At 45.2% G+C, this 19,269-nt stretch overlaps 2 protein-coding genes across 5 annotated transcripts in view; one reads left to right on the plus strand and one right to left on the minus strand.

Annotated features, from left to right (window-relative positions):
* Positions 1-553, plus strand: part of TAF15 (TATA-box binding protein associated factor 15) — a 61,783-nt gene extending 61,230 nt beyond the window's left edge. For all 3 annotated transcript variants that reach the window (XM_053567735.1, XM_053567736.1, XM_053567737.1), the window contains one exon: positions 222-553. In XM_053567735.1, coding sequence (XP_053423710.1) covers positions 222-261 — 40 coding nt within the window. In that variant the 3' untranslated portion in view covers positions 262-553. The remainder of the gene's footprint in view (positions 1-221) is intronic.
* Positions 554-6,155: 5,602 nt separating this feature from the next.
* On the minus strand, positions 6,156-18,838 carry HEATR9 (HEAT repeat containing 9). 2 transcript variants are annotated; one of them, XM_053567738.1, is made up of 15 exons: positions 18,751-18,838; positions 17,644-17,694; positions 15,642-15,822; positions 15,238-15,343; positions 14,971-15,027; positions 14,732-14,788; positions 14,003-14,060; positions 13,484-13,614; positions 9,795-9,977; positions 9,340-9,432; positions 9,142-9,261; positions 7,754-7,827; positions 7,262-7,313; positions 6,744-6,830; positions 6,156-6,509 (listed from the first exon to the last, which is right to left on the minus strand). In XM_053567738.1, exons 1-15 carry the CDS (start codon positions 18,836-18,838, stop codon positions 6,156-6,158), a joined length of 1,692 nt encoding a protein of 563 aa, XP_053423713.1. The 2 variants fall into 2 exon arrangements, with proteins under 2 accessions (XP_053423713.1, XP_053423714.1); XM_053567739.1 differs by lacking the exon at positions 15,238-15,343 and having other exon boundaries at positions 15,629-15,822.
* Positions 18,839-19,269: the final 431 nt, after the last annotated feature.

Here is a 19,269-nt window from a genome sequence, read left to right on the forward strand (position 1 = left end):
GAGAGTTAGTGGTAACAAAGCTTCTAGGAACTTGGTGAGTCTTAAAGTTAATAAATTGGACATTAAGTACCTTCTAGGAATATAGAAATAAGTTAGGCATAGTGTCATCCTGATAGAAATTTTTTAGCTGCTGCCAATCACCAGTACCCTGAAGATGTGTCTTTTGCTCCTCCTTGGTAGAAAATTAGAATTTAGTCTGGCTCTTTATTTTTCATTCCTAGAAACGACTACAGAAATGATCAGCGCAATCGACCGTACTGATGACTGTTTTGAATGTTCCTTTGTCTCTGACATGATCCATAGTGAAATTGCCAGAGTTTTGCCTGCTGCTTTCCTCGTGGCCTCTTCTTGGGTAGTGAAATTAAGTGACATTTGGATTTTTATTTGGGTGGGAGGGCTGGAACAGTTTTTCCTTTAGAAATGTCCATTGAAATTTACCCCCTTAGATTCCAACCTTCTCCTCCCTAACCCCTAAAGCTAAATGCGTTGTAAAATATTGCCAAAATGAAAAGTGTTTTGTAATACTGCAATAAAAGCTGCTTGTTTTTGTGGACTTTTGTACATATTAGTGCATTGTTCTGTCACACTCACTACTTAGTTATAGCAGACTCAAACCCGAATTAGGAAATGAATTCTACTTAAATAAATTAAAAGTGTTACTTTCACCAATATTTATTGAGCTTCTACTCTGTTTAGAATAATGGTTCCCAAGAATGACTGCAAGTCACAGTCACCTGACAGTTTGTTAAAATTATAGGCCCCTAGGCCTCACCTCAGGTCTGCTGGATAAGAATTTGGTGAAGTGGCTCAGTGGTTAGGTTAGGGTGCTGGCCACATGTACTAGGGCTGGTGGGTTTGAACCCTGTCCAGGCCAGCTAAACAACAATGGCAACAATGACAAAAAAATAGCTGGGCATTTTGGTGAGTGCCTGTAATCCTCTACTTGGGAGGCTGAGGCAAGAGAATCTCTTAAGCCCAAGAGTTTAAAGTTTCTGTGAGTTGTTATGCCACAGCACTCTCTTGAGGGCGACAAAGTGAGACTGTCTCAAAAAAAAAAAAACCAAACAAATTTGGCGAAGTGCAGGGAGTTAAGGCTGGGAATCTTTGTTTACAGTTGAGAATCTTTTATTTAGGGCAGTGTTCTAAATGCTGGGAATGTGGAGTTCTAAGGGCAGGTAGGATGAAAAAACATTTGACAGGCTGGGGTTAAGATACTAATGTACGTGTGTATTATTTGCTGTTCATTAGAGACCTATTTATCCTCCCCTTAACTATGGGTAAGGCACTCAGATTCTTGGTATGTCGCTGATGAAATAAACAGAAAATAGAGTCTGATCAATGCTCCAGTAAGGATAAGAACAAGGTGCTTAGAGGGCTATTTTGAAGGACACTTAATCTAGTCACATGGCAATGGGAAAGCCTCAGTGAGTCTGGAGGGAAGATTAGGAACTGGCCAGCTACAAAGGCGGAGGTGAAAAAATTGTGTTTCCAGCAGGAATAAGTGACCACAAATGAGAAGTTAAGAGAAAGGGAGGGAGCAGGCTTTGTACTGTAGGAGTAATGTACATAGTTTGCTGTGACTGGAGGAAAGACTTTCAGTGCAGGCGTGCAAAAGAAGACTGGAGAGGGCGGCGCCTGTGGCTCAGTGAGTAGGGCGCTGGCCCCATATGCCGAGGGTGGCGGGTTCAAACCCAGCCCCGGCCAAACTGCAACAACAACAACAACAAAAAAAATAGCTGGGCGTTGTGGCGGGCGCCTGTAGTCCCAGCTACTCGGGAGGCTGAGGCAAGAGAATCGCGTAAGCCCAAGAGTTAGAGGTTGCTGTGAGCCGTGTGACGCCACGGCACTCTACCAAGGGCAGTACAGTGAGACTCTGTCTCTAAAAAAAAAAAAGAAGACTGGAGAAGTAAACATGTTCTCATTTTTCACCTGCCTCCAAAGAGGGAGTCACTAAAAAATTATGAACAGGGGGGTGGAATAATCTGATTTGAGTGGTATCAACTGAAAGATGATTGTGTCTGCCTTGTGGAAAGGCTGGACTTGAGTCAGAAAAGCTGAGTGAGAGATTCTATTGGCCAGAGTGCAGATACTGACTGGGGGAAAGGAGATAACTAAGTATGAAAAAATGAGGAAATTTGATGGGAGTTAGTTGGATGTCAATAATAGTGGGTAAGGAAGAGTCAAGTTTCTGGCCTGGGTGATTGGGTGGGTATGATGTTCCTTGAAGTAAGGAGCACTGGGAAAGGGACATACTGCACATACAATGGGAATGAATTGAGTTTGGGGGTCTGTTGAGTTTGGGGCACTTGTGAAACTTCCAAGTGGAGACATTCTGTAGGCACCTGGATATACAGTTCTGCAGCCCAGAAAGTGGCATTCAGTATCATGTTCCCCTGATTTTCTGCCTTACTGACCTCTGCCTACCTCTTCTTTTCAACTCGACCTTTCCACGTTGGAAGTTTCTCAGGGCTTGTACTAAATAAGCCCCTTTCTCTTTTCTGTTTATAATCCACTTTTACCCTCAGCAGGCTTATTCTGGCTTATGGCTTTAAATACTGCCTAATGTGGTGATAACTACTAAGTTTATGTCTCCAGTCCTCACCTTTCCCTTCAAGACTCCCTTCTCCCAGTTACCTACTTGACCTTTTCAGTTGGACGTAAAATAGGTGTTTAAAACTGAATATGTGCTTCCTAGTCTCCCTAACCTTAGTACATGCCTTCACTGTCCACCCAGATCAGATCAGTTCAAAAATTTAGAACTTTATCCTTGACTTCTCTCCCATTCATTTCTGTACCTATAGGTCCTTTTAAAATTCAAAATATATCTGAAAACAACCTTATATTCTTGGTTACAATCCTGGTACAAGCTATAATCATCCCTTCTGGACAATTGAAATAGCCTATTCATAGGTCCTCCTACATAATCTTGCCCCTAAAATCTGTTTTTCACAAAGCAGCCAAATGATATTGTAAAGGTGTAAATCAGACCATATGACATGCCTCTTTAAACCCTTTTAATGACTTTACATTGCACGTAGACTATAAATTCCTTACCCTGACTTAAAAAGCCCTGTAGAATATGATGTTTCTCTTCCCCTCCAACTTCATTGTTAGAACATTTATTTGTATTTAGCTTGCTTCAACCACCTTGGTCATAATTCTTGATAGTGCCAAATACGCTTCTATTTCAGTATCTGCACATGCTCTTCGTTCATGATTCTCTTCTTCAGATATTCACATGGATGACTTCTCACTCCAGCAATGGGTCAAAGTCTTCTCTCCCAGGTCTTCTCCGACCATCCTATCTAAAATAGCACCCCTCCCCAGTTACTCTCATCTTTTATAATGTCTTTGCAGTACTTGCCATTACTTGAAATGATCTTTCCTGCGGATTTTAATTTCTCCTCCCTCATTAGAATTTAAGCTCCAACAGAGTAAGGAACCTTAACTGTTCACTGTTGCAGGCCATGCCTATGACTCTTGGGCACAGAATAGGTAGGTACTCAGTAAACTTTGATTAAATTCATAGAATAATGAATGAGTCTATTACAGACAGATTTGAGAATATATATTATCAATATGGAAATAGGTATTAAAATGATGAGAGTGGATGTAATTAAAACAAAACGGCCTAGGGTAGTAGTTCTCTATCCTAGCCATATATTAAAATTAGCTAGAAAGTTTTTTGAAACTATCTAGGGTATCTAGGCTCCGCTCCAAGACACATTTGGGAGTGAGACCTGGGCATATTTTATTTTTTTTTTTTTGTTTGTTTGTTTTTTTTTTGTAGAGACAGAGTCTCATTGTACCACCCTCGGTAGAGTGCCGTGGTGTCACACGGCTCACAGCAACCTCCAGCTCTTGGGCTTACGTGATTCTCTTGCCTCAGCCTCCCGAGCAGCTGGGACTACAGGCGCCCGCCACAACGCCCGGCTATTTTTTGTTGCAGTTTGGCTGGGGCTGGTTTTGAACCCGCCACCCTCGGCATATGGGGCCGGCGCCCTACTCACTGAGCCAGAGGCGCCGCCCAAACAAATACCTGGGCATATTTTAAAAGAGCCCCAGGTGATTCTAGTTTGGTGGGACAGTATGTAGAGAGAGAAGAGCCTCAAACGGAATCCTGAGAAAATGCTGATATTTAAGAGAGGATCCTGAAACACTGAGAATGATCGGAGGTGTGGTCAGTGGAACCCAAGGAAAGAGTAGATTTTAGGAAAAGAGGCTAGTGGTGATAAGTACTCAAGCCAGGCTAAGTTGTGTAAAGGATAGATAGAATTGCATTTAGCAATGTGGAGTTATGAATTATTCTAGCACAGGGTTTTTCTACCTTGGTTATTGACGTTTTGGGTTGGAAATGAACCCAGACATTCTCTGGAAACATTCAGAAATGAGGAGGATGAGGAAGGGTTGGAGCTGTCTGGACAAGTTTTTGCAGAAATGGAGAGCCTGAATTATGTAGTTAAGAAGGCCATGTTTATATCCACTGGCTGTTGAGGAACAGGAATTTGGGTTTTATTGCTGATGGACCCAAAGCTGAAGAGTGTGTAAGAGAGGAAGAACCTCTGTCCCAGGCAGTGCTGTTTATACTTCAAACCACTCCTTGGGTTTTAGTTACATTTTTGAGACAAAACATAAATCTAGAAGCGGTGGGACAGGTTGGGAGGTAAATCTGAGTGACATATTATACAGATTGAGTATCGCTTATTCCCAAATGTTTGGGCCAGAATTGTTTTAACATTCACATTTATTTTTATTTTGGAATATTTATATTAAGCTCACCAATTGAGTACCAAATCCAAAAATGTAAAATTCGGAATATTCCAATGAGCATTTTCGAGTGTAGTATTGGTGTGTAACAAATTTAGGAGTGTTTCAGATTTGGGGTTTTTGAATTAGGGATGCTTAACCTGCACTGAACTCACAATTATTGGGACTACTGTAGAACTTAGGGTATGGGGAAGTAGAAGGGAACATCTATTTAGCTTTGACCTTTTCTATGCTTGTTGAGAAGAACTTGACCTCCCATTAGATCATTTCAGAAGGATTAGGGAAGTAAGTTGGAGTGGTAGGAGACTGCCTTTTTTGATTTCCAATGGTCATAGGCTCACATGACAATACTGAAGAGAGGAAAGGAGAGAAAAGTTCATTTTTGAGCGTTTACTCTGTAATGCCAGGCACTGTTGAGCCTTTATATTAGTCCTCATAGGAGATCTTTGAGGTAAAAGACCTATTCTCTTCATTTTATAGGTGAGGAAACAGAATCAGAAATGTTAAGTAACTTGTCCAAAGTCAAAGATTAAATAGTGATGAACCCTAGGATTTGGTACCAGATTTGTCTGATTCCAAAGTCTAGGCCTTTGCTTCATCTTTTTTCTTTTCTTTTTTTCCTCCTTAGAGCCAGGGTCTTGCCCAGGCTGGAATGCAATAGCACAGTCATAGCTCACTGCAGCCTCAAACTTCTGGGCTCAAGCAATCCCCCTGCTGCCTTCCAGAGTGCTGGGATTACAGGCATGAGCCACTGTTCCTGGGCTTTTCCTTCTTGATATGGGTTGTGATTGTTGAGGTTGGTGTGATAGATTCTGTTAGCAAAGGGAGATAGAAGTTTCGGTAGAAATAAGAAGTTAAGGCAGTTTTAGAGAGCAAATAGGGTCTCTCAAAGGGAATGACATTAATGTAGGTAGAAAGCAGTTTACTTAGTTCGAAGAGGCAGCACAGAGGATGGTTGGTTATGATTAAAGCTTAATTATTTCCTGACCACAGCTGAGGAGGTACAGGGACAAGTTAGTAAGAGGCCCAAGCTTTCCAGCATTTTTTGTTGTTTTCTCTCAGCAGTCCTTTCAAAGGCAGGGACTCTGGCTTTGCCATCATATTCTAGACACAGATAAGAACATGATTTAGGGGAGCAGGCTGGCTGTCCAGAGAAGTTTTCCTTTATCATTCCCTTTTTCCTCTGGTGAAACAACTTTTGGCTTAGTGGAAAGAACAGCCAAGCAGGTGTGAGACCTCTGATGAAGGGAACAGAAATGGCAGTAGTGATGCAGAGGCATGGTTGGAAGAGTGACATTTGTTTATTCACAGAAGGTAAGTACAAGTTATTTTCTCAGGGGAGTCTGAGAAATGTCCTCAGGGAGTGGGAGTAGGCCCAAAGAGCTGGCTTATTTGGCATTATCCGTAAGGATCTGGAACTCTTGGCTGAGCTTTAGCTGCCAGGGCCCTGTAGCCTGTGACCTGTGTTTTTGTGGTGTAGAGCACAAAAGTGGTGGGAAGGCATACAACTTTTTCTTCTCATCCTCATTGGGGCTAGACTTGGCAATAAACAAAGGGTTTAGCTTTGCAAGTCGAAAGTCTTGGATATTTAACTCTTCCAGGTTATCAGTCTTCTGACAGATCTTTGTAGGCTCTGCCTTCACCGGGGTCTCAGTTGCCTCACATACAAGGAAAACCTTGTTCTTCAGCTTCCTTTGGATCCAAGGATCAGTTGAGGCACAAAGGATTAATGTTTCTTGTAGCTGCATTGAAACAAAGGCTCTAGGGCTAGCTTACTTTGGGCTTAGGCTGAGAGAAGGGACACCCAAGGGAGGGGAAGAACTAGCCACAGGCTCCTATGGTCCCGAGGAACAAGGTCAAGGGACAGTGTCGGAGGGCTCGTTTCCCTCTGCTCCTAACAGAGCAGATGTTGAGATGGGTAGGAGAGGCTTAGAGGAGGGCTGGAGAAGAGGAAGACATGGTCAGGAATGTCTTACACTTTTCTTTACATCCTGATGGTCCTCTGAATCTAGCATGTCCAGGAGCAAGTGGAACACGTGTGATCTGTGGATTCCCAGGACACCCTATCAGAGGCAGAGTGAGAGGGCCTAAGTAGCCAGCCCTAGCAAAATTCCCTGTACTCTTTCCCATTCTGGTTCCTTTGTGAGAACCTGCAGCCTCAAGAGAGGGGAAGATCTGGTTTCCTAGCTGAGACATCCTTTTCCTTGCCATTTGGGACCACTGCATGGGGTTTCAGTGCCCATTATTTGCCAGAAGGAAGACAATTAATGCAGGGGGTCTAACCAACACTCCTCACAACTATCTCCTGTCCCTTAGCCCACCCACTCCCAAGCTTGAAGGATAGTTTACCATAACTCAGTAGGGCTGGAATTCTAAAACAGCCTCCCCAAACTTTATAGCCCTTCCTTCCCCTCAGCGACTCAGTTCAATTGCTGTCTCCCTGGGTCATCAGCACATCTCAGAAATTGGGTCAGAGAAATAGAGGCTGCCTTACCAAAGAAGTGACTGCTTCCTTGCGTACAATGGGATCTGGGTTCGTCAGTTGCCTGTGTTGAAGGGAGTGAGCGGGTTATGGTTCAATTAAGGGATAGGGGAGTGGGAGGTAGGGTGGTTCCTTTTTAGGCCAAAGGTGAGTTGGGACAATGCTGATAGGTAATGTTCCTTTCATTCATTTCTCTGTGTTTCTCAGGTCAGAAAAGGGGCTGGGAGGGGATGGGGAGAGAGATGCTACAGTTTACCAGGAGACACTAAATGCTAATGAGAACTCACCTTTTAAATATTCTTTTCATGTATTAATTTGAGCCTTACAGTAACCTTAAGTGGTAGGCATTATTAACCTCTTTTTACAGATAAAAAATCCCAGGGGTCAAAGAGTGACTTGGTCAGGGGCACAGGCAAGAGAGAGTGGGGAACCTCTCACTGAACCTCTGCTCCCTTCCCACAGCCTAGGAGTTGGCCCTGACAGCTCCCAGCCTAGGCCACTCACGCTTCCACCATGTTCATCATCATAGGTCTCATCTTGAGCTCTTCCACAGTTTCAGCCACAGCCCGCCTTACAACCTGCAGAAGGTTCAAAGTGGGACAACAGAGGGAATGCACCACGTACATTTAAGCACTTTATAAACCTTTTTAAACTTATTTTGTGCTGCATAGAGTCAGGTTGAGGAAACACAAGTAAATAGGCAATTATATGCACTAGGAAGGTCTGACAATTCAGTCTTGAGTGGTAGAAAGATTTCTTGGAGGAAGTGAAGCTCCAGCTGAAACATGGAGGGTGAGTGGGAGTCAATCAGGTGGAGGGTTAGGGGCAGGCATATTTTCGGGGCTGAGGGGAGAAAGTGTATGGAAGCCTGGAGGCCAGAGAAAGTGCAGAGAGGATGGGGAGCTGAAAATAATTTTTGTGGTGACCAAGTGGACTCTTTGAGTGCTCTGAGTAATTACACTGTGACATAGCTAAGTCAGGACATGGTTGTCCTAAGGATAGCTGAGGAGGGTTGAGATGGAGAGTGATGAGAGATGAAGCTAGAGAGGTAAGCAGGGCTTGAGTTGTGAAGGCAATATAACACATTCTGAGGGCATTGGGAGCTAATGAAAAGTTTTTTGCAGAAGTAAGACAATCTGATCTTCATTTCAGAAAAATGTCTCTAGAAATGCTTTGTCAGGTGGCGCCCAGTGGCTCATGCCTGTGATCCTAGCACTCTGGGAGGCCAAGGTGGGAGGATTGCCTGAGCTCACAGGTTCGAGATCAGCTAGAGCCAGAGCAAGACCTCCTTGAAAATAGCCAGGCGTGGTGGGCACCTGTAGTCTCTTGGGAGGCAGAGGCAAGAGAATTGCTTGAACCCAAGAGTTTGAGGTTGCTGTGAGCCATGATGCCACAGCACTGTACCAAGGTGACAAAGTGAGACTGTCTCAAAAAGAAAAAGAAAAAAGAAATGCTGTTGTCATTTTTATAATGAGCTATAATGAAGATAAACTTAAGGGAACATAGAGAAAGGCAGGATTGATTCTGATTGGTGATTTGGGAAAGCTTCCCATAGGAGGTGTTGTTTGGACTGGTCTTGAAGGATTACTATGGTATGTTAACAGGAAGAAAAGGGGGGTAACATCTCAGTGGGAGTGAATAGTATAGGCAGTTTTTTACCTTATAGAAGATGGAGGGATGACTTGGTATTTTAGGCTGAGACCACTGTCTGAGCAAAGGCAAAGTGGCTTGAAAACATGGACTGCATTAGTTGAACAGGGAAAAATAGGTTAGGGTGAATGTGATACTATGGGGTGGTGAGAGCCAAGCCAGGAGATGTCTCCAGAGAAGGGAAAGGAGGCAGGTTTGGGCTGTCTGGGGAGCCAGAGCTGGGGAGCTTTGGTCTGACTTACGAGGAAGGGTTCATTATGTGTCTTCTTCTTGAGCAGGTCAAACGTGAGTTCTTCTAGTCCTTGTGCCTGAATCTGTTCCAGCCCAATGGTCCTCAGCATCTGGGTGGCTTCAGAGCGGTCCTGAGGCCAGGGGTGGGGGAGGTATGAAAGATATCCTAGTGCTGGGAAACGAAGGGTCCAAGGCAGCCCAGAGCTTACCTCAAGGACACTGGAAGAACACAGCTGGTCTAGGGTAGCCTTGATGACCGAGGCTGAGTGTACATGCATCTTCTTGACCAGCATCCTAAGTGCCTGTGAGGGGCGGGGTGGGGCAGGGAATACACAGCCTAGAAGTGTCTGGGGAGCTAGATGGACTTGAGTGTTGAACCTAGAACTGGTAAAGAACATGTGAGGTCTTTTCTCTTCCCTCGTAAGAATACAAGTTCACATGTGCACACATACACATATGTTAAGTGAACACCCATTCCTATCAAATACACACAGCTACATATATACATATGTCCACACGACCCTATGCTCAGACACATTCGTAAACGTGACAGAGGGCCCTGCAGTGCCCTGCCACCAGGATGATAGGATCCAAACTGCACCCAATCCAGACGGGCCTCTGTTCTCCCAGTACTCCCTGAGGGAGCCTAGCCTGTCCCTCACACCTTCATCTGCTGCTTCTTGAGCCCTTGGCACAGGCACTGCAACAAGAACTCTCGGGCCATGTCACTGTAGGGCCTCAGGAAGCCCAAGCACAGGGCTGCCTCCAGGGCAATTTCATGCGATGACTTCTTTATCAGCATCTGTAGCTCCGGTACCAACTTTTCTTCATACCCAACTTGACTCCTCTGAGAGGGAGAGAGGAGGTGAAGTGAGAGGCTATGTCATCAACCAGGCTTTGTGCTTTTTTTATTTTTATTTTTAGAGACTGGGTCTCCCTCTGTCACCCAGGCTGGAGTGTAATAGCTTGATCATAACTTACTGCCACCTTGAACTAATGGGCTCAAGCCATCCTCCTGTCTTAGTCTCCTCAGTAGCTGAGACTACAGGCACACACCACCACTCTGGGCTAATTAAAATTTTTTTTTTTTTTTTTATGGATGGGGTCTTGCTATGTTGGCCAGGCTAGTCTCAAACTTCTGGCCTCAAGTGATCTTCCCACCTCAGCTCCCCAAGTGCCGAGATTGCAGGCATGGGCCGCTATTCCAACCTAGGCTCCATGCTTTATAAGACGACAAGGCTTCCAAACTTCTTCCTCCCTAAAATCAATCTCATGCCATCACATTATTTCACCCACTTAATCTTGTCTTTGCTGTCATCTACTCACTCCTAGGTCATATCTCCTCTTTTTTTTGACTTTATCTCATGAATGGGTGTTTCTTTCTTTTCTTTCTTTTTTATTTTTATTTTATTTTATTTTATTTTATTTTATTTTATTTTATTTTATTTTATTTGAGACAGAGTCTTATCCTTCGTAGAGTGCAGTGGCATCACAGCTCACAGCAACCTCAAACTCTTGGGCTTAAGCAGTTCTCTTGCCTCAGCCTCCCAAGTAGCTGGGACTACAGGCATCTGCCACAATGCCTGGCTATTTTTTTTGTTGCAGTTGTTATTGTTGTTTAGCAGGCCTGGGCCGGGTTCGAACCTGCCTTCCTCGGTGTATGTGGCTGGCACCCTAATCACTGAGCTACAGGCACCAAGCCAAGTGTTACTTTCTTTAACACTTCTACTGTCTTAATTCTTGGCATGTGAAAAATAAATAATGAAAGTGATCCAACACCCCTCTTCCAATAGTCTTGTCCTCCACTCTACCTCAGCCACTAATCCCTCAGATGTGATAGTTACCCACAAGTGCAATTTCTCCATAATCTCCATTTTATGGATCTTGTTCTCTGTCGCCTGTTTTTGCAGCTCACTTCCCAGTGCCAAGGATTGTTTGACTCCACAAAAAAGTAACAATCCACTGAACCTGCCCTGGCCTCTCACCTCCTTCCCTCTTTACCCAGCTTGAATTCCATGGTCCTACTCTAACCGCTCCCCTGCCTCACTCTCAACTCCTTTACCCCTCTTACTTCCTTGTGTTCCCTTGACAACTACACTCCTGGTCAAATCCAACTCTCCACTTAATTCTGTGCCTAAACTTCCTGGGGAAAAACACGTCGTGATGACTGTTCTTGCTTTAAAGGCATAAGCACAAACCTCACCTGCACCCTTAATACACCCTGGTAATCAGACTTTTTTCCTGGGCAGTTCTCTTTCTCACTCTCCTAATTCACACCTTTTCCTCTGGAACTGCTAACACTTATTCCTTTTATTATTTTTTTTTCACTTATTCCTTTTAATCTCAGCTGATGATCTTGGTTTCTACTTCACTGAGAAAACAAAAGTAATTAGGCTGGGCACCCCTGTCTCATGCCTTTAATCCTAGCACTCTGGGAGGATAAAGTAAGATGATCACTTAGTTTGAGACCAACCTGAGCAAGGGCCAGACCCTATCTCATTGTTTAGCAGGCCCAGGCCAGATTCAAACCTGCCAGCCTCAGTGTATGTGGCCGGTGCCCTACCCTTTGAGCTATGGGCACGGAGCAAAAACTGGACTTCTAGTATTTCCTCTAAACCTGTTCTGCCTGCACCTTTCTTGACCTTAGTGGATGACAAAGTCATCTTTTCTGTTGCTAGGCCAAAAACCTTGGCTTCATCCTCGTTTCCTCATTGTCTTTTACTGCTCACATTCAACCCATCTGAGTTTTGCTTTAAAAATATATCTAGAATGTAATCACTTCTTAACGACTCAGTGTGACTGCTGTGGTCTAAGCCACCATTACCTCTCACCAAGATTGTTTCAGGAGCCCCTAAATTGTCTCCCTGCTTCCACTTTTGGACCCCCACCCCCAGTCTTTTTGCAACATAGCAGTCAGAGAGAACCCTTTGAAATATAAATTAGATCATATCATAGCTCTACTCAAAAGCCACGAGTGGCTCCCTATTTCACTCAGAGTAAAAGCTGGAGTAAAGGCCATGATTGATCTAATCTCCTGTTAACTTCTGTAACCTGATCTCATTTCCTGCTGCCCTCTCTGTTTCTACTTTACTTCAGCCACACTGGCCTTCTTGCTGTCCTTGCCCATGTCACGCATGCTCCCGCCTTGCCCTGGTCCTTCTGCCTGGAATATCACCTCAGATATCCATAAGGCTACCCCCTCACCTTCTCTATGCCTTTGCTCAAATGCCCCTTCTAAATGAGGCCTGCCATGTCTACTGTATTTAAAATCACAACCCATTCATCCCCATTTGGCACTCCTGATCACTCTCATCCTACCACGTAACTTCTCTTATTGTACTTGTCACCTCTAACATACTATATAATTTTCTCATTAAATTCACTGGTTACTGTATGTCTCCCTCCACCAAAATATAAGCTCTACAAGGGCAAAGATCTTCATCTGTTTGGTTCACTGATGTACCCTGAGGGCCTAGGACAGTGACTGGCACATAATAGCTGTTGAATGTGTATTTGCTGAATAATGGGTGAATGGTGGAGTCCCTTTTATATGGAGCAGTGATGGGCTCAAAATAAGAGAATCCTAAAAGGGAAAAACTGTGAGTAGTGCCAGAGAATTCTCTTTTTAGGCCCCCTTTCCTTTTGACAGAGGTTTTACATTAATAGATTATTTTAGTGATAATAATGATGGTTACCATTTAAAGGGCATAGGCAACGTACTAGGCATTTTACATACATGACCTCATTTAATCTTCTCAACAGTACCCTAAGACAATTACAGATGATCCTTGGCTTATAATGGCAATATGGCCCAATGTACCCATTGTCAGGTGAAAATATCATTATTGGTATGTAACCTTATGGTAAGCTGAGAAGTGTATTGAATGTGTGTTATTTTTAATTTAAGACCAAGTCTCATTCTGTTGCCCCCAGACTTGCTCAGGCTGGTCTTGAACTCCTGAGTGCAAGCAATTCGTGTATCTAGACCTCCCAGAGCACTAGGATTTCAGGCGTGAGCCACTGTAGCTAGCATGAATGTATATTGTTTTTGCACCATTGTGAAGTTGGAAAATCCTAAGTTGAACCATCGTAAATCGGGGCCATCTGTACTGTCTCTATTTTAAAGATGAACAAAGATGGAACTCTGAAAGTTGGTTTTTCAAGAGGTTGTCTGACTAGTCAGTTGTTAATCCATATTCTTTCTGTTCAACTCCAGAGGGAATGCCACAAGAACAATGGCATCCTTTGTCAAAGCTGAGAGCTAGGTTATCTTCTTCCTGACCCAACCCCCAGCCAAACTTTTCAATTACCTTGACCTGCTTTGTCCCAATTACAGACTCTGCTCCTAATTACCTTATCTGTAGGGAGAGCAGCCCAGGAGTTCAGAGCCATTCGCAGCCCCACCAAAGTCTCCAACTTTTGATCCTCATTTTGTTCCTTCAACTGTTTGATGAGATACCGGATCACATGCTTATTCAGGCAACCTGGACAGGGAGAGTTTTCAAGGCAGGCAGAGCCTCAGGTACTTTCTTCAGGGACCTGCTGAATTCCACTGTTCCTATAAGAGTTAAGTTCCAAGAACTAGGTACCAAGTGTTGCCCATCCTCACAGGACACCTGAACAGCTGGCTGAGCATGAACACAATTCCAGGAGCTCTCCACCCTCCTTCCAGTCTCTTCTCCCTTATCACCCCACCTTCCTGTCTCTGTTCAGCATATGTCTACTTCATACCTAGGATAATCCACAGACTTTGCCAAAGGCTAGGTTAGGCGTACGTGCCCCTCCCTTTTGTCCTTATCCAAAGGAGAAAGAGACTGTACGTTCACTTCTCACTTCCCCAACTTCCCTCCCAGAGGGAGAGGCTGTACTCACCCAGGATGGCCAGGGATCGATAGGCCTCATACTTCACTTTCTCTGGACCAGTATGGGCCTGATTTAAGAGGCGGTGGTAGAAACATATAGTAAGGTGATGGAATGTCTGAGCTTCAGGGGTTATCTCAGCCTAACTTTTCCTTGGACAGAAGAGGAAACTGAGGCCTACAAAATGACCTATCTATGCTCAAATACTGAACACAGCAGGATGGTACAATGGAAGAAACAGTAAACTTGGGAGTTAGACATTTGTTTAAGTCTATCTGATGTCTAGTAGCTACTAGGCATTCATCAGGTCCCTTGGTATCTCAGAGCTTCCATTTTCTCGTTAGAAAAATACAGATACTAATACCTATTCCTAGTGTTGTTGTAAGATTTAAATGAGGTTATGGATAAGAATGCAGGCTCCCGATGGTAAATATAAGCACGGGATGTTTTCAGTTAAGTTAGAGAATGTTCTCAGTCCTGGATTTTCAGTCCAGTGTCTTTTCTCTTAGACCAGGGGGATCTTCAGATGTTCCCTCCCCCATCTGTTAGGTCCAGCTGCTGTTCTAAGTGGCCAAGGGTTTGAGATGGGGGCGTTCCACACATGGGGGGGCTCTCTCTTTATTCGATCTGGCCCATCATCCTGTCACCTTAGGGAGCCTTATCTGTGCCCAGATGCCCACACTGTACACGTCTCAGACCTTGCTTCTTCCTTCCTGAACTCCACATGGCTCCCAGACTCACCACCTGCCATAATGCCTCCATGACAAAGTTGTCACTGATGCCCAAGCACCCCAGAGCCTGTAGGAAGAGGGGTGGAAGAAAGGGAGGAGAACTTGGATACCACCTCTGGACACAGCTGGAGTGTGTACTTGGAATACCACCCCCATTCCAACCCCCACCATCCACCTCAAGCAGCTTTTTAGGTTCCAGCTCAGCAACCCTAGCTGTTACCATCCTCCTCCTCCCTGGCCACTTCTCACCTGTGCTGCATACAACTGCTCATCCTCTGTGGGAGAGTTCAGGCTTTTTGTGAGTTCCTGCCCATCAAGGCAGCCAGTAGAAAGGAAGAACAAGCAAAATATGGGTGAGAACTTCAAACTGAAAGGAGCTCATTCAATCCAATCCCTTCTCCTTCCTCCCTCCATTTTGCAGGCAGGGACTGAGGGCTTAAGGGTAGTATGAGCCCAAGGCAAGGGCACGCACAGGGAGGGAATCCTCCCATTTCCTCTTCCCACCATGGTCCTGACCTTTAATCTTTGCCACTTCAAGGTGTCCCCAGTCAGCTCTAAGGACCCGGATCCCACCTGATATTTGCTCATGGGAAGATGGGCTTGGGTATCCTCTTTGAGGTACCTGTGTGAGAAATTGCACAGGTAGTTTTGGTCCCCTTGCACTTTTCCTCTGGGTTGCAAGCCCGCCTTTGCCATGGGGCCTCAGCCCAGCAGAGGGGCTCAGAGATGGGACTAAAGGAAGACAGATGAGTTCTCGGTGATATTCACCGGAGCCCAGCCAAGCCACCCTTCTCCCCCAGGGCCCTCTCCGAGACCTATAGGCTGACTTACCCACGCCGTGGCCTACCCCTTCCTTGTCCTTCCTCTCTTTCCTAGAAGATGTGGCAGCTGAAAAGAATATGGAAGCAGGTAAAACATACCTAGAATGATCTCTCATTTTCCGTAACATCTTCTGGGCCACTCGTTCCTCCCGCTGGTCGTATAGGATACGCCAGTGCGTGTAGACTTCAGGCTTGTTGAAGTAGCAGTAAGGGACTGCATTTGGCTTGCCTGGGTACTGCCTCCAGCACTCCGGACTTGGGGGAAGTTCTTTCTTTGGCACCTGGAGGGTACAAGTGGCAGAGCAGTCAGAGAGGCATCCTAAGCCCTTCCTTGTGGGGGTAGAGGGAGGAAGAGGGGAAGGGAGGGGAGGGCAGGGTGAGACAGGTGCCCTTCAGCCTCTCATCTGAGCTGGGTCAGAGCTACCACCTAACCCACTGCATGATGTGCACAGGTTACTTCATCCCACCATAGTCTCAGTCTTCTCATCTGTAAAATGGAGCTAATGATCTTTGTTCCATTCCCCACCCAAGGTCGTTGTGAAGATCAAAAGAGATCCAGACTGTGAAGCCATTGGTGATCTGCAAATGGATATGTGTGCAGTTTGGTTAGCTCAACATCTCAAAGCATTTTGGAAAGGTCATTGGGCAGGGAGATAAAAAAAACAATGGGTGGGGGAAATGTGGAATATAGGTTGGGGATAGACAGTCTGCTGCTCATTCAGATATTTGAGTATCTGCTCTGTCCCAAGCACAGTGCTAGGTGCAGTTATCATCCCTGCCTCCATGGAACTTAATAGTTTAATTGGGAAAACAAACCTTCCCTCCCTCCCTCCCTTCCTTCCTTCCTTCCTGTCTTTTTTTTTTTTAAGAGATGGGGTCTCACTCTGTCATGCAGGCTAGAGTGCAGAGGCACAATCACAGCTCACTGCTCAACCTGAACACCTGGGCTTAAGCAATCCTTTTGCCTCAGCCTCTGAGTCACTGAGATTACAGGTGGGAGCCACATACCCAGCTTCAACTTTTTAAAATAATCCATCTCTTAAGCAACTTTGAAACTGCAGCTCTGATTGCAGTGGAGTATTTGGGTGGGTCAGGGGTCATCCTCATCTCAAGCCTTTTTATCTTTACAACAGATTTCTCTGGGGGTGGGGGGGTGGTCCTCAGCCTATTCCCAACTTGGTGACAGATCATAATAAGGGTTCTCAAGTGATTGACAGGATTTCAGAAAATGGAGCATTAATTCACAGTGAGCAGCGGTGCTAGATTTAGCAAAAAAACAAAACAAAACAAAACTATCAGACCCCCTCCCCCAGACAGGACAAAAGTTAGATTTTGATTTCAGGTAATGGATGAAGTATTTGGGACATGTTTATAATAAAAAAGTGTTGTTTATCTGAAATTCAAATTTAATTAGGTATCTCCTATTTTATCTGGCAACACTAAAGGTTAACTGTGTTAACGAGTAAAATTCATTCCCATTGAAAGAACCAGACCAGCGCCATCTCAGGAGTTAAGTTTCGCTCCCCCCACCATTTCACTCAGTAAGTTTAACTTTCCAGGCAAGCCCAGGCAATTCCCCCAAATCATGAGACAACTGCCCACCAATCAGGGACCCCCCCCCCCACTTAACCAATCCAGAAGTGCCCCCTTTGTTTCAAGCTGTGCACACCCACTCGCTGTGTGGGACCATTAAAACCCCCTGCTCCAGAGCTCGGGGCTCCTGGCTCTGATCCATTGTAACGGAGACCCCGGGAGCCCAAGTTCGAACTTGCAATAAACGGCCCTTTTGCTTTTGCATCGGACTCGGCTCCCTGGTGGTCTTTGTGGGATTTCAAGATCTGGGCACAACACTATTAGTAGTCAATCCCAGCCTAACCTAGGCCTTACAGACTTTGTCTCATAGTATCTTTACAAAAGGAGGTTGGCCTGTGTCAAAGGAAGCTCCTGAGGCCTAGAAGGAATGTGATTTGTCCAAGGTCATAGAGTTAATGGCAGCCTCGAGGTGAATGTCAGTGTTCTGTGAGCTGGCCTCAGTTGGAAGGGACATTTTGCTGTCCCACTTTGACACAGCTCCCAGGATAGCTGAAGTTAGGGATCTTAATCTGGTAGTAGAACAAAGGCAAGTAAACGGGAGTTGTAGCTTTTCTGAGTTCTGGCAAAGAGGGGGTAAGAGTGTGTGGGGTACTCATGAGAACAGTTGCAATGGTGGGTTAAAAAATCATTCATCCAGCATTTAGTGAATATTGGTACCAGGTACGTCATCAGGCACCAGGAGGTAAGGCATAATACCTGCCCTTGAGGGGCTTGTTTCTTGCCATAGCCTGGGAAATTCTCTAAAATGCAGAATCTTGGGCTCCACCTCTGACCTACTGAATCAGAATCTTAATTTTCACAAGATCCCTAAGTGATTCCTTTGTACATTGAAGTTTGAGAATCTCTGGGTCTAGTGGGTTGTTCTCAACTTTGGCTGCATATTAGTTCTTAGAGATAACTTTTAACATATCTAGGCCCTATGTCAGGCTAATTGAATCAGATTCTGTGGGGTTGGGACCTAGGCATTTTGGAAACCTCAAGATTCTAATGTATAGCTAAAGGTGAAAACCATTGGTCTCTTTCCATTTCTTTAAACTGAGTGTCCATTAGAATCACCTGGAGAGCTTGGTTGACACAGGTTTCTAAAACTCATCCTCACAGCATCTGATACACTAGATCAGGGATGGGGTCCAAGAATTCACATTTCATTCGCGGGGCTAGGTTTGAACCTGCCACCTCTGGCATATGGGACCAGTGCCCTACTCCTTGAGCCACAGGCGCCGAAGAATTTGCATTTCTAACATGCTGTTGCTGCTGCTGCTGGTCCTGGGACCACATTTTGAGAACCAGTGGTCTAGCTAGTGAGATGGAAATGTGTCTTAGTGATTAATGGAGGGTAACAAGTGTGAAGATAGATGTAGGCACAGGGGGTACAGATGAGGGCCACCTAACCTGGCTGGAACAGGGAACACACAGGTGTCCCATCTCAGGGGCCTGAGGAAGCTGGAGACTTACCTTGAGGGCTGTGGGGAGCCCTCAGTGTCCAATGGACTGTCTTGTCCTTTTCCATGGGTTTGCTGAACTCACCTAGACCTTTGCCTGGGAGTGGGAACCTGGTAGCATTTCTTTTTCAGGCCCCTGGCCCTGGCCCCATTCCTGACCTTAACAGCCTCACCTTTGGTGTTCTTTTGGTATTCCAGCCATGGGTACGCAAACATTGACCCGGAGGTGTCAAGGATGTTGACTGATTTTTCACAGTCCATCCCCTTCTCCCGATAGGGCCTGAGGGAGCCTGAGCTGTGTGGAATACAGGGCCTTTGGGGGAGTATGGGCACAGCTGGAGGATAGCTATCCTCTGTGGCATAAGAGGCACTAGTGAGGTGTCTAGACTTCTGGAAGTAGGAGCTCCCAAATGCTAAGCAACGAGATTGCTTTGGTAAATAGAACACTCAAGTTCCATTCTCGAGCCCCATCCCTAGCTTCTATTGGCCTGTGGACTTGAGCTAGTCACATTACCTCTCAGCTTCAGTTTCCTCGCCTGAAAAGTAAGAAAGTCATGCCTGCCTGGCTAACTAGAGGGGCTACAGTGAGGCATAAATTGGGGGGGAGGGGAGAATTAAAGCATTTAGTGTACTGTCAAGGTCAAGTTGGCCCATGTTATGGGCAGGGATTGCTCTCAGCATTATCCATCATC

Source organism: Nycticebus coucang, chromosome 18 (genome assembly GCF_027406575.1).
Source record: "Nycticebus coucang isolate mNycCou1 chromosome 18, mNycCou1.pri, whole genome shotgun sequence".
NCBI lineage: Eukaryota > Metazoa > Chordata > Mammalia > Primates > Lorisidae > Nycticebus > Nycticebus coucang.